This window comes from Panulirus ornatus, chromosome 23, assembly GCF_036320965.1.
Source record: "Panulirus ornatus isolate Po-2019 chromosome 23, ASM3632096v1, whole genome shotgun sequence".
Lineage (NCBI taxonomy): Eukaryota > Metazoa > Arthropoda > Malacostraca > Decapoda > Palinuridae > Panulirus > Panulirus ornatus.
Window position 1 is genome coordinate 999404 of NC_092246.1, and position 15129 is coordinate 1014532.

At 39.6% G+C, this 15129-nt stretch overlaps 1 protein-coding gene across 2 annotated transcripts; it reads left to right on the forward strand.

Annotated features, from left to right (window-relative positions):
- The first annotated feature begins 692 nt into the window (after positions 1-692).
- Positions 693-14864, forward strand: LOC139756704 (uncharacterized). 2 transcript variants are annotated; one of them, XR_011714416.1, is made up of 3 exons: positions 693-839; positions 8622-13626; positions 13668-14864. XR_011714416.1 is itself a non-coding variant. In XM_071676385.1 (2 exons), exon 2 carries the CDS (start codon positions 8724-8726, stop codon positions 9717-9719), a length of 996 nt encoding a protein of 331 aa, XP_071532486.1. In that variant the 5' UTR covers positions 693-839; positions 8622-8723; the 3' UTR covers positions 9720-14864. The 2 variants fall into 2 exon arrangements, 1 of the variants encoding a protein (XP_071532486.1); XM_071676385.1 differs by having other exon boundaries at positions 8622-14864.
- The last annotated feature ends 265 nt before the right edge of the window (positions 14865-15129 follow it).

Here is a 15129-nt window from a genome sequence, read left to right on the forward strand (position 1 = left end):
GTGGTGGTGGGGGCAGCACGAGGACTCCTGGTGGCGGTGGTGGTGGGGGCAGCACGAGGACTCCTGGTGGCGGTGGTGGTGGGGGCAGCATGAGGACTCCTGGTGGCGGTGGTGGTGGGGGCAGCACGAGGACTCCTGGTGGCGGTGGTGGGGGCAGCACGAGGACTCGTGGTGGCGGTGGTGGTGGGGGCAGCACGAGGACTCGTGGTGGGGTGGTGGTGGGGGCAGCACGAGGACTCCTGGTGGCGGTGGTGGTGGGGGCAGCACGAGGACTCCTGGTGGCGGTGGTGGTGGGGGCAGCACGAGGACTCGTGGTGGGGTGGTGGTGGGGGCAGCACGAGGACTCCTGGTGGCGGTGGTGGTGGGGGCAGCACGAGGACTCCTGGTGGCGGTGGTGGTGGGGGCAGCACGAGGACTCCTGGTGGCGGTGGTGGTGGGGGCAGCACGAGGACTCGTGGTGGGGTGGTGGTGGGGGCAGCACGAGGACTCCTGGTGGCGGTGGTGGTGGGGGCAGCACGAGGACTCCTGGTGGCGGTGGTGGTGGGGGCAGCACGAGGACTCGTGGTGGGGTGGTGGTGGGGGCAGCACGAGGACTCCTGGTGGCGGTGGTGGTGGGGGCAGCACGAGGACTCCTGGTGGCGGTGGTGGTGGGGGCAGCACGAGGACTCCTGGTGGCGGTGGTGGTGGGGGCAGCACGAGGACTCGTGGTGGGGTGGTGGTGGGGGCAGCACGAGGACTCCTGGTGGCGGTGGTGGTGGGGGCAGCACGAGGACTCGGTCACAAAGCGACGCAAACATACATGGTCTCCTGCCTTCCTACAAACATCACTTCATAATTCAGTAAGAATTATTCATCCGTTCTGTGACAAAAGATACTAAGTATATGATGTATTTTGGGACCAGTCAGTCCATTAGATTCGTAACAACGGTTTTGTTAACATGTAAATTATACTAAGGCTGATGATGGCATGGAAAACAGTTCACTTAGAATAATTCGCATCCTAATGAATGTCGCATTTATGCTCATTAACTTATTGAATATACGAGCATATGATATAAAGATATGGTAAGCATATTATGAGATATATGTACGTTATTCTGGTATGGATTTAATGGGAATTCATTGATCAAAATATAGTTTCTAATAGCAAGATATTGTAAGAAGTGTGAAATTGAATTTTGGGAGTAATAATACAGTAAATTGATAGTCCCCTTTTGGGGGGTGGGGCAAATTCAATATACAAATTGTGAATTTGGAAGAAATTGATATTAATGAACTCCTTATATGATGTAGAATTATATACATTGATGAAACGTTATTTGGAATACTATTGTATTCTTTAGTAGATGAAATTGATGAAAATAAGATAAATTGCTCTAGGTGTACTCTGGAAGTGATATATTCCGACTGTAATATTGAATAATTAGGTATATTTTGGGCCCTTGGTGAATTGGGCGAGGTTTGTGTAGGATCTCTTGAATTATGTTGCTCTTTCACTGAATTTTACTTGACCTTTAAGTCCCCCTTATTAATTTTAATAGGGGAAAACTACTGCTCCAAATCGTACTCCCTTGATATAAATAAATTTTTCATTGTAAAACGAATTTATTGATATGAATTTCATCAAAATCCATTTATTATTTCTCTTGTACAACACTAAACTGGAACTGCACCTACAAAGATATAAGTAGGTTAAAGTGAGGTTTAGCTTACAATTCCTGTTAGCTTTGGATATTGATTGATTTAGTTTGCAATGTCATTGTAGTGTTTAGAAAGTACCAAAATGGTTGAGCATTATTTGCAGCATTACAGTTTTTCGAATATCAAACAAGGTAGTAGAAGTGAGGTTGCTGTGAATCAAGGAAATCATAGAGATAATTAATGTAGTAATGTAAAAATAGGTAAAACCAGTAATACCTGTGGAAATCTCTCCTAACTTCTTTTGCAGTTTATATATATTGTTATGTATTCTTTTATACTTAATCGCTGTTTCTCGCATCAGCGAGTAGCACCAGGAAACAGATGAAGAATGGCCCAGCCACTCGTATACACATATGTATACATAAACAAACACATACATACACATACATATCAACATATACACTTATACATACATACACATACTCATATGTAGACATATACATATATACACATGTACATATTCATAATTGCTTGCCTTCATCCATTCCCCATCCCACAGGAAACAGCATCACTACCCTATGCCTCGGCAAGGTTGTGCCAGGAAAACAAACAAAAAAGGCCACACTCCTTTATGCTAAGTCTCTTGCTATCAAGTGTAATGCATTGAAACCACAACTCCCTATCCACGTCCTGGCCCCACAGACTTTTCCATGGTTTACCCCAGACGTTTCATATGCCCTGGTTCAGTCCATTGACAGAACGTCGACCCGGTATACCACATCATTCCAATGCACTCTATTCCTTGCATGCTTCTCACCCTCCTGTATGTTCTGGCCCTCATCACTCAAAATCTTTTTCCATCCTACCACCTCCAATTTGGTCTTCTGCTTCTCCTTGTTCCCTCCACCTTTGACATATATATCCTTTCTGTCAATCTTTCCTCACTCATTCTCTCCATATGTCCAAACCATTTCAACACACCCTCTTCTGCTCTCCCAAGCACACTCTTTTCATTTCCACACATCTCTTACCCTTTCATTGCTTATTCGATCAAACCACCTCACACCACATAGTCCTACTTTTCATTTCCAACACATCCACCCTCCACTGTACAGCCCTATCCATATCCTATGCCTGGCAAGAATATAATATTGTTGGAATTACTACTCTTTCAAATATACCCATTTTTGCTCTCTGATATAACGTTCTCTCCTTCTTCACATTCTTCATCGTTCCCAAAACCTTTTCCCCACCCCCACCCTGTGATTCACTTCCTTTTCCATGGTTCCATTTGCTGCTAAGTCCACTCTCAGGTATCTAAGACACTTCTTTTCCCCCAATTTTTCTCCATTCAAACTTACATCCCAGTTAACTCTTCCCTCAACCCTTCTGAACCCAATAACCCTGCTCTTATTCACATTTACTCTCAACTTTCTCCTTTCACACACTTTTCCAAACTCAGTCACCAACTTTTGCAGTTTTTCCCTTGAATCAGCCACTAGAGCTGTATCATCGGAGAACAACAACTGACTCACTTCCTAGGCCCTCTCATTCCCAACAGATTACATACTCGCCCCTTTCTCCAAAACTCTTTAATTTACCTCCCTAACCACCCCATCCATAAACAAATCAAACAACCATGGGGATGTCACACACCCCTGCACAATCTGTCCTTCACTGGGAACCAATCACTCTCCACTCTACCTACTCGTACACATGCCTTACTCTTTGGTAAAAAACTTTTCGCTGCTTCTAGTATCTTACCTCCCACACCATATACTCTAAGACCTTCCACAAAGCATCTCTATCCACCCTATCACATGCCTTATATTCCTTCTATAGATCCATAAATGCTACATACAAATCCATGTGTTCTTCTAAGTATTTCTCACACATTTTTCAAAGCAAACACCTGATCCACACATCCTCTGTCACTTCTGAAACCACACTGCTTTTTGCCAATATGATACTATGTACATGGCTTCGCCCTCTCATCCAATACCCTCCCATACATTTTCCCAGGAATACTCAACAGACTTATGCCTCTGTAGCTTGAATACTCACCTTTATCCCCTTTGTCTTTGTACAATGCCACTGTGCATGCATTCTGCCAATCCTCAGGCACTTCACCATACATACATTGAATATCCTTATCAACCAATCAACAACACAGTCACCCCTTTTTGTAATAAATTCAACTGCAGTACCATCCAAACCTGCTGTCTTGCTGGATTTCATCTGCAAAGTTTTCACTACCTCTTCTCTCTTAACTAAACCATTCTCCTTGACCCTCTCCCTTCGCACACTACCCCGACCAAAACACCCTAAATCTGCCACTCTAGCATCAAACATGTTCAACAAACCTTCAAAATACTTACTCCATCTCCTTCTCACTTTATCACTACCTGTTATTACTTCCCCCCTTGCCCCCTTCACCAATGTTCCCATTTGTTCTCTTGTCTTATGGACGTTATTCACTTCCTTCCAAAACATCTTTCTCCCTGAAATTTGATTATACCTTATCACCCCAACTTTCACTTGCCCTCTTTTTCAACCCTTGCACCTTTCTCTTGACATTCTGCCACTTTCTTTTACCCATATTCCAGTCATTTGCATTCCTTCCTTGTCAATATCGTCCAAATGCCTCTCTTTTCTCATTTACTAACAACTTTACTTCTTCATTCCACCTCTCACTAGCCTTTCTAATCTGCCCTCCTCCCACCTTTCTCATGCCACATGCATCTTTTGCACATGCCATCACTGCTTCCCTTAAGTACATCATATTACTCCCCCACTCCCCTCATGTCATTTGCTCTCATCATTTGCCATTTCGCACTAAATCTCTCCTGATACTTCCTCACACAAGTCTCCTTTCCAAGCTCACTTAATCTCACCTTCTCTTCTCCCTAGCATTTTCTCTTCTTTTTTGAAAATGTTGACAAATCTTCACCTTCGCCTCCACAAGATAGTGATCAGATATCCTACCAGCTGCTCCTGTCAGCACATCGACATCAAAAAATCTCTCTTTTACACGCCTATTTATTAACACGTAATCCAATAATGCCTTGTGACCATCTCTCCTACTCACGTATGTATACTTATGTTATTATGATTATTTTGCTTTGTCGCTGTCTCCCGCGTTAGCGAGGTAGCGCAAGGAAACAGACGAAAGAATGGCCTAACCCACCCACATACACATGTATATACATGCACGTCCACTCACGCAAATATACATACCTATACATCTCAATGTATACATATATATACACACACAGACATATACATATATACACATGTACATAATTCACACATCTATCTTACCCTATTATTACTTACTCTATCAAAGCTCCTCACACCACATATTGTCCCCAAACATCTCATTTCCAGCACATCCACCCTCCTGCACACAACTCTATCCATAGCCCATGCCTTGCAACCATACAACATTGTTGGAACCACTATTCCTTCAAACATACCCATTTTTGCTTTCCGAGATAATGTTCCCGACTTCCACACATCCTTCAAGGCTCCCAGAATTTTCGCCCTCTCCCCCACCCTATGATTCACTTCCACTTCCATGGTTCCATCCACTGTCAAATCTACTCCCAGATATCTAAAACACTTCACTTCCTCCAGTTTTTCTCCATTCAAACTTATCTCCCAATTGACTTGACCCTCAACCCTACTGTACCTAATAACCATGCTCTTATTCACATTTACTCTCAACTTTCTTCTTTCACACACTTTACCAAACTCAGTCACCAGCTTCTGCAGTTTCTCACATGAATCAGCCACCAGCACTGTATCATCAGCGAACAACAACTGACTCACTTCCCAAGCTCTCTCATCCCCAACAGACTGCATACTTGCCCCTCTTTCCAAAACTCTTGCATTCACCTCCCTAACAACCCCATCCATAAACAAATTATACAACCATGGAGACATCACACACCCCTGCCGCAAACCTACATTCACTGAGAATCAATCACTTTCCTCTCTTCCTACACGTACACATGCCTTATATCCTTGATAAAAACTTTTCACTGCTTCTAACAACTTGCCTCCCACGCCATATATTCTTAATACCTTCCACAGAGCATCTCTATCAACTCTATGATATGCCTTCTCCAGATCCATAAATGCTACATACAAATCCATTTGCTTTCCTAAGTATTTTTCACATACATTCTTCAAAGCAAACACCTGATCCACACATCCTCTACCACTTCTGAAACCACACTGCTCTTCCCCAATCTGATGCTCTGTACATGCTTTCACCCTCTCAATCAATACCCTCCCATATAGTTTCCCAGGAATACTCAACAAACTTATACCTCTGTAATTTGAGCACTCACCTCTGTCCCCTTTGCCTTTGTACAATGGTACTATGCAAGCATTCCTCCAATCCTCAGGCACCTCACCATGAATCATACATACATTAAATAACCTTACCAACTAGTCAACAATACAGTCAACCCCTTTTTTAATAAATTCCACTGCAATACCATCCAAACCCACTGCCTTGCCGGCTTTCATCTTCCGCAAAGCTTTTACTACCTCTTCTCTGTTTACCAAATCATTTTCCCTAACCCTGTCACTTTGCACACCACCTCGACCAAAACACCACTCTATCATCAAACACATTCAACAAACCTTCAAAATACTCATTCCATCTCCTTCTCACATCACCACTACTTGTTATCACCTCCCCATTAGCCCCCTTCACTGAAGTTCCCATTTGTTCCCTCGTCTTACGCACTTTATTTACCTCCTTCCAAAACATCTTTTTATTCTCCGTAAAATTTAATGATACTCTCTCACCCCAACTCTCATTTGCCCTCTTTTTCGCCTCTTGCACCATTCTCTTGACTTCCTGCCTCTTTCTTTTATACATCTCCTAGTCATTTGCATTATTTCCCTGCAAAAATCGTCCAAATGCCTCTCTCTTCTCTTTCACTAATAATCTTACTTCTTCATCCCACCACTCACTATCCTTTCTAAACTGCCCACCTCCCATGCTTCTCATGCCACAAGCATCTTTTGCGCAAGCCATCACTGCTTCCCTAAATACATCCCATTCCTCCCCCACTCTCCCCTTACCTCCTTTGTTCTCACCTTTTTCCATTCTGTACTCAGTCTCTCCTGGTCCTTCCTCACACAAGTCTCCTTCCCAAGCTCACTTACTCTTACCACTCTCTTCACCCCAACATTCTCTCTTCTTTTCTGAAAACCTCTACAAATCTTCACCTTCGCCTCCACGAGATAATGATCAGACATCCCTCCAGTTGCACCTCTCAGCACATTAACATCCAAAAGTCTCTGTCGCACGCCTATCAATTAACACGTAATCCAATAACGCTCTCTGGCCATCTCTCCTACTTACATACATATACTTATGTATATCTCTCTTTTTAAATCAGGTATTCCCAATCACCAGTCCTTTTTCAGCACATAAATCTACAAGCTCTTCACCATTTCCATCTACAACACTGAATACCCCATGTATACCAATTATTCCCTCAACTGCCACATTACTCATCTTTGCATTCAAATCACCTATCACTATAACCCGGTCTCGTGCTAACATTCCTGGGCTGAGAAACAAATTTTATGAAGCCGGTTGAATTACTTAAATCTATTTAGAAAAGAGAAGGTTAGGGGTTGATCTGATACAGACATTCACAATTATCAAAGACTTTGATAATCTCGATATAACAAATTACATAGGAATGGAGTCATCTGATTTCACTTGTAGTAATGGTTACAAACTCGTGGGGAAATGTTTTACCTTGAATGAGGCAAAATACATTTCATTCAACAGGATTGTTAACATATGGAATGATTTACTAATTAGAGTGGTTGAAAGTAGTATCATAGATACGTTTAAGAATAGACTTGATGAATATTTCACTTCCTTAGCTACATGAAATGGATATAATTTTTTTCATCTCTAATATATATGTATTTCTACTCTTACCACACTGATCTATGATATTCATGTCTCTTTTGGTGTCACAAACAGCCTTGAAGGGACCAAGTGGTCTGTTGCTTTTGAAACTTCTTCGTATAAGGAAGAGAAAGGTTCATATTTTGAAAGAAACGGGTATTTGCAGTGTTCAGTGTAAGTGGAGAAGGAGAAGACATTCTTAATGAGCTTAAGTATTTGGAAAAAATTGTTGATAATTATAGTAGTGGAAAAACTAGAAATGGTACTAGGTTTCTTCGAACTGAAGGTCCACTAAGAGATGGTGTATGGGAAAAAAGAAATTAAGTATAGAGGAAAGATCTTGGCATGAAAGATTGTTTCTACTAATAATGATGTGAAGCACTGGTTTTCAAGGTCCAGAAAAATAAAAGATAAGAGTTGTAGTGATGGTTAACCTTTGTAATATGGATGGATTTAGGAGAAAAGATCAAGACTGAAGACAATAGAAATATGTGGTGTGAAGAAATTGTTAGAAAAATGTACATAAAGCCTTTTGTGATGGTATGGCCATGTGGAATCCATGGAAAATGATGGGATTTATGGTGAAAGGGATAAGGAGAAGAGATAGACCATGAAAAAATGGACAAATGTAGGGAAAGAATTGTTAAGGGCTTTACGTTTTCCAGGAGAAGATGCCAGGGAAATGATTGTGTGGTGCAAAGGCATGTTGCAAGTAAAAGTTGTGTGAATAGAGATCTTAATTTTAAGCACCTAGCTAATCAGCTGAGTGTACATAGCTTATAGTTAAGTACTGTACTAGTCTGGAAGACAATATACATTTTCACACTACATAGGTTATGTATTTGTGAGCTTATAGGCTGGATGCAATTGAGAAATTACATTTTGACATGAATATAGTTGAAAGTACAGTACATTCTATGAACTTGATTGATTCTTTTTAATGCTTTTTATTATTTGTTGCAGCTTAATCAATGATGGGTAGGTCATGTTCACATTTTTTAATTTATATAATATGGTGTGTTTTACATTTCAGAATTGCATCATTAGTGACGTAGCCCTATGGATGCCTTCCTTTTGGGAAGGTTTTGTGCATTGCTTCTTTGTAGCTCATCAGGAATAACCGGGCATAGCTATCATGAACATTAATTTGTTCTGGGAACATAATGTCAAATGTGAATTTTGTGAAGCAACATTTGACAACCAGGATACACTGAAACAGCATTTGAGACTTCACTCACGGAGAAAACCCTATAGATGTGATGAGTGTGGGGCAAAATTTTCATACAATAGCACTTTAGAATGGCATAAAAAGAGTCATACAGGAGAGATGCCATTCAAGTGTGATGAATGTGGTGCTCAATTTTTGCAGAATAGCATGCTAGTTTGGCATAAGAGGAAACACAGAATGGGAGAGAGTTCACAGAACTCATCACTGGTAGTAAACATGGCAAATATTTATCACCAGCAAGGTATGCACAACTTCAGCAACATATTTAGTTTACCAAATCTGGCAAATACAGTGAGTACTGCACCTGTTAATATTGCAGCTACATGTTCTACAGGACCTGTAACCACTATTACTACACCATCAAATCTTCATATGACTAATTCTATATCTCCTCAACCTGCTATCGCCATGGCCTCACCTCAACCTTGTATACTAACTGATTCAATAGGCAAAAGGAAACTTGAAGGGGAAGAGGGAACTTTCCGTTGTGATATATGTGGTACAATGTTATTGTACAGTTCTGATTTAAAAACTCATATGCATACCAAACATAACATGGGTGAAAATAATCCTTTCCATATCCTTGCTAGACAGCAACAAGCTAATGGGCAGTTTGTACAAAGAAAGAAAATCATTGTAGAAAAACCATACAAATGTGACCTTTGTGGTGCAGGTTTCAACACAGATGGTCACCTGAAAACCCACCGCCAGAAACATATGGTAGAGCGTCCATACAAATGTGAAAAATGTGGCCTGACATTTTCAGATCATTCAATCCTAGAATCACATGAACGGAGGCATCAAGCTGAAAGACCTTACAAGTGTGACCGATGTGGTGCAGCATTTTTCAGAGAGACTCATTTACAAAGACACATCAAGAGACACACAGGGGAACTTGTATAATGATTTATGAATTTAGTCACTTTTTGTTAGACACATTAGAACAGTTATCCTGAACTATTAAATTTGTAAAATATTCATGGATCAGATGAGTAGTGGTCTCTTTGGTATTGAATGAAAGAAAATGACACTGCCTTTTTTGAGGTGCTTTCCTCCTTTCAAGGTTACCCCTCTGTTCTCTTAGTGAGATATTCACTCTGCATCCTTCCTGACATTTTATGTTGTATTAGTGCAGTTAGAACATAAAAGTCATTGTTTCTGTCAATAGTGATACATATGATGCACCACAATTATTTTTTTTTTTGTACAGTTGGCTATAATAGTACTCCTTTAAAGGTTATCACAGAAACTGCTAAATGCATCTTTTGTTCTTTTTATTATTTTGTAATGTTATAATGGAACATTCCTATGATGATACTGTTTTCAGAATGTTTAGTAATCAATCTGACATGAAATTTTTAGGCGAATGATTTTTTTTATGTAACTGCTGTATCCTATGTAACAAAATCATAAATGATATTATGATATGTACTTTCGAGTGCCGGGGAGGGTGGTTGGGTTGGAAAGGAATTGTTGTAGGACAACATATTGTGAGGTGATTTGATTGAATGGGTAATGAAGGGGTAAGAGAGACATTTTTTTTTTTTTTTTTTTGCTTTGTCGCTGTCTCCCGCGTTTGTGAGGTAGTGCAAGGAAACAGACGAAAGAAATGGCTCAACCCACCCCCATACACATGTATATACATACGTCCACACACGCAAATATACATACCTACACAGCTTTCCATGGTTTACCCCAGACGCTTCACATGCCTTGATTCAATCCACTGACAGCACGTCAACCCCGGTATACCACATCGATCCAATTCACTCTATTCCTTGCCCTCCTTTCACCCTCCTGCATGTTCAGGCCCCGATCACACAAAATCTTTTTCACTCCATCTTTCCACCTCCAATTTGGTCTCCCACTCCTCCTCATTCCCTCCACCTCCGCCACATATATCCTCTTGGTCAATCTTTCCTCACTCATTCTCTCCATGTGCCCAAACCATTTCAAAACACCCTCTTCTGCTCTCTCAACCACGCTCTTTTTATTTCCACACATCTCTCTTACCCTTACGTTACTTACTCGATCAAACCACCTCACACCTCACATTGTCCTCAAACATCTCATTTCCAGCACATCCATCCTCCTGCGCAGAACTCTATCCATAGCCCACGCCTCGCAACCATACAACATTGTTGGAACCACTATTCCTTTAAACATGTGGTAATAAAAAGAATGTGGTTGGGAGAGCTGAAGAGGATGTGTTGAGATGGTGTTGATATTTGGAAAGAATGAGTGTGGAAAGGTTGACAAAAAAGTTAAGGGAACAAGGAATGGGGAGACCAAATTGGAGATGGAAGGATGTAGTGAAAATTATTTTGACTGAACTGGGCATGAGCATTCAGGAGGGTGAAAGGTATGCATGGGATTGAGTGAATTGGAATGATGTGGTATACTGAGGTTGACATGCACTGAACCAATGCATGTGAAGTTTCTTGGGTAAACCATGGGAAGGTCTGTGGGCTTGGTTGTAGATATGGAGATGTGCTTTTGATGCATTACACATGACAGCTAGAGAATGGATGTGAGTGGATGCTGCCTTTCTTCGTCTATTCCTGGTGCTACCTTACTAATGCAGGAGATGATGATGAAATATGAAGAAAAACAACTTAAAGATTTTATTGACTGTTTAACATCAACATTTATTTTCCTATGTTATCAAGAATTCACTGCTTTGAAGTTTGTTGTAAACAATATTTCAGTACTCAATCTTTGTCTGTTTTACTGTTTTAGATAAAATACATATTCCTTCCTCTTGTAAGGTGAGGAAATACTACTTTGTGTATTGTGTTGTAAGGGACCTTAAATTCTTTCAGAAAAGTTATGTAATTGAGTAGTGATTATGAATGGTAAAAAAAATAATGGAAGTTATTGTCCAGTATCATAGTAAAGGAAGTTTTATAAGATGATTTTTTTTTTACATGAAATATATGAGGATTTCATAATAAATGCAGTGCAATACTTGTGTGTTGTAATGTTGAGGTTATCATACCCTTTCACTGTGGCAGTCTTAATATCCACTGAATGGTTTGTGTGTAGGAGAGTCTGTGTTAAGAAAAAATCAGGTTTGTTTGGATTAACTAGAAAATAACTTGCAAAGTATAATATACCAATAACTTGGCTGAAAAGCTGATTTTGAGTGCTCCATCCCCTCTAACTTATGTTACTCTTCTGCCAGTTGTATGAAGTATACCAGGAGGGATGTTAGGCGTATGAGATATGCAGTATTTTCATAAGTATTTTTTTTACAAACCAATATGATTGATTATATATGAATTATTAAAGGTTTTCATCATTGCTATATATTTTTTAAGAGCTTTTGAAATTATTACGTAATGAAAGTACACATATTTGATGCAGGCCTCCTTGACATGTTCACACAAGCTGACCAGTGTATGAAGAATTTAGAGCTGTAGTGGCTGGTAACAATGCATGGGATGTCACCATATTCAGTAATAGCCTTATATTTTGCCTTGAGGCAGAGGTGGCCGATTCAAGAATTTTCACTGTATAAGCCCCAACTGCAGTCATGGTGAATAAGGTACTGTGAAGTATTGACCTAGCTGCAGTAAATGGGATTAGATTAGATCTTATTTTTTTTTATTGCATGCTTACTTTTCCGCTTCATTGAGGTAGTACTGGGAATGGATGACAGCTGTTGAAAATGTATTTTTGCATAAGTGTTGTTGAATTTGAACTTAATTTTGTATGTCTGCTCCTAGATATATGTCATGTTTCACTTTGCAAAAAATATTGAGAATATGCTATAGAGGTTTATATGTTTTAATTCAGTAAAAGCTGCTTTTTGTAAAAATGAAAGCATCTTGATAAATGTCTGGCATAAACCTGTAATCATTAATCAGTTTAGTAAGACTTGCAAATCAGAAGTATCCATGTTATGGGTAACTTGGTTAATCAGTAATTGTAGTTCAATAGTTTGAATAAGCAATATTAACCATTAGTATATTTTATGCGTAGTATTTATGGTAAATAAATTGAATTTAACTTTTGCTGGTTTACTAAAAAAAAAATTTTCTCAGATACAATTCATTGTTTTCAAATACACCTCTAACTGATGAAATGAATATAAGTAATCCTCAAGTGGGCATGATTCTTTAGGAGGATCTGATCCATTCACAAGCAAGTATGGTAATCTGCTGCTTAGTTTTAGTTTGAGTTTATGGTTTGTGTATGATATTAACTCATTTTCTTCTGAAAGCCTGTAGTGCCCCCAATAGGAGGTTGAAATTTGTTTCTTAACACTTGCAATGGGCACAACTTCAGTCATGCTGGCCCTTTGTCTTTAAACTTTCTTCCTCTTATTGGGGGAAGTCTTCATATCCTCATGAGGAATCATCATTGGCTGTTGATATAAACATTACAGAGCCATAGGTTGAGATGTGGTGTTGTGTCACCCTTGTGTTATTATTTGTGTAAGGTGACCACATGGTATCAAGTGATTAAGATGCTTTAGAAAATGCATGTGTTTGATTTATTATTATCAAAAGGAATACAAATATATAAATGACTTACAAGTGGTGTATGATCTTTAGAGAGAATAGGGCTGGAAACCTCCTCTTGTACTGTCACTCCAAATTCCATAACAGGAATAGTCATGCAGAGATTTGTCATGGAAGGTTTAGGCTGGGATGTCTCAAGTGGTAAGCTTTTTATTTTTACTTAGGGGTTGGTGGTTAGTTATGGAGTGTTTTGGATGGGAAGGGGTCTAGCGCTGTTGCAAAGAAATGAGTGCTGAGCAATGCTGAGGTGGGATTGTATCGAGAGTATCTGTTTCATTGTGTAGGTGCTGAGTATTTTGGTTGCTATGCAGCTTTCATTGTGTAGGTGCTGAGTATTTTGGTTGCTATGCAGCTTTCATTGTGTAGGTGCTGAGTATTTTGGTTGCTATGCAGGAAGTAAGTTTTGAGTGCTCTGTTTTGTATGGTTTGCAGCTTTTTTTATATATGCTTTTGAGTGGGGAAATAACCAGGCATGTAAAGCATAATTTAGGGTGGATCAGATGAAATGTTAGTATAGAATGCTATGAAATTCTTTTTCTTGACCAAATCTGCTACCAGTTAGTGTTACGAGATTTGATTTTGTTGTTTTTGTGTTGTTTTTGGTGTGGGAAGTGAATGATGTGTATTGTATGTGATGCCAAGAAAAGTCTGTGTTTTCCTCATGTAAAATAACAGAAAGTGTATCTGGATTTGTATCTGTCTGGGGTTAAAAGAGATATAAGACTTTAGAGGAGATATGGACATTTTATTCTGGGTAAACTGTTGTTCTACATGTGTAATGTATTGCTGCATGTTTGTTGTTGCTACTGTGGTGTCAGGGTTTTGTGATGTGATTGTGAGGTCATCTCTTATGAAAATTTTTTCTCGCTGTGGTTTACTGGAGGTCTTGTAGGAGGAAACTGAAGGGTTAGAGAAAGTATTGCAGTAGAAATGTACATATAAATTTGCAATGGAGTTCCATTCCTGGAAATCCTGAGGAAATTTGTTTGTATCCAACTTTATATATGGAGTACATATGAACAGTTAGCTTAAGAACAACACACCACACTCTTTCTTCATTTATTTTACATTATGTTTAATGAAAACTTACCAGAAAATTTGATGAGTGTCATATGAGTTTAATGCTGTCAATTATTTGGTGTAAGATGGAGTGCATGTTTGTGGACTGAATGCCAGCAACCTACATATGTGTGAGGCAGAAAGATAAGATAGAAACCTGGGCTATGGATGAGAACTTGAGAGCCACTTTAATACTGGCTCTCAGTAACACTGTCATTAACACTCCTGTGCATTCACTGGTGGTGGTGCATTCCTTGTCTCTTTACCTCCCATCTACTGCTGTGCATGTGTGCATCTGGAGGGGTAAGTGTGAACTGTTTTATAATACAGATAATTTTACAGAAAAATTGTAAAGAAAGCTGTTAATGCTCACTAAAATATGATGTGAAACATCAAGTAAAAAACAACCAAAGATAACAAACTATTTTTATTTGCTTCAAATCATTAAAGGAAATATAAAAATCATAGTATTTTTCTATCTTCTAAACAGTGAAGATGCATGTGAATAGTACTTTACTGCATGGACACTTTCTACTATGCAGGCAGTAAGCACCTCCGTGGTTGTTCCATATCATTCTGCATGATCATTCAGTGATGACAGGAATCATAGGTTTTCCTTTGTATACCCTTCCTGAATCTAAATTTGGTACTCAAGTCAAACAAAATTACTGTACCTTTACCAGCATATTGTATGATTAACATCTAGTCTAGAAGTTGCCAAATGATCA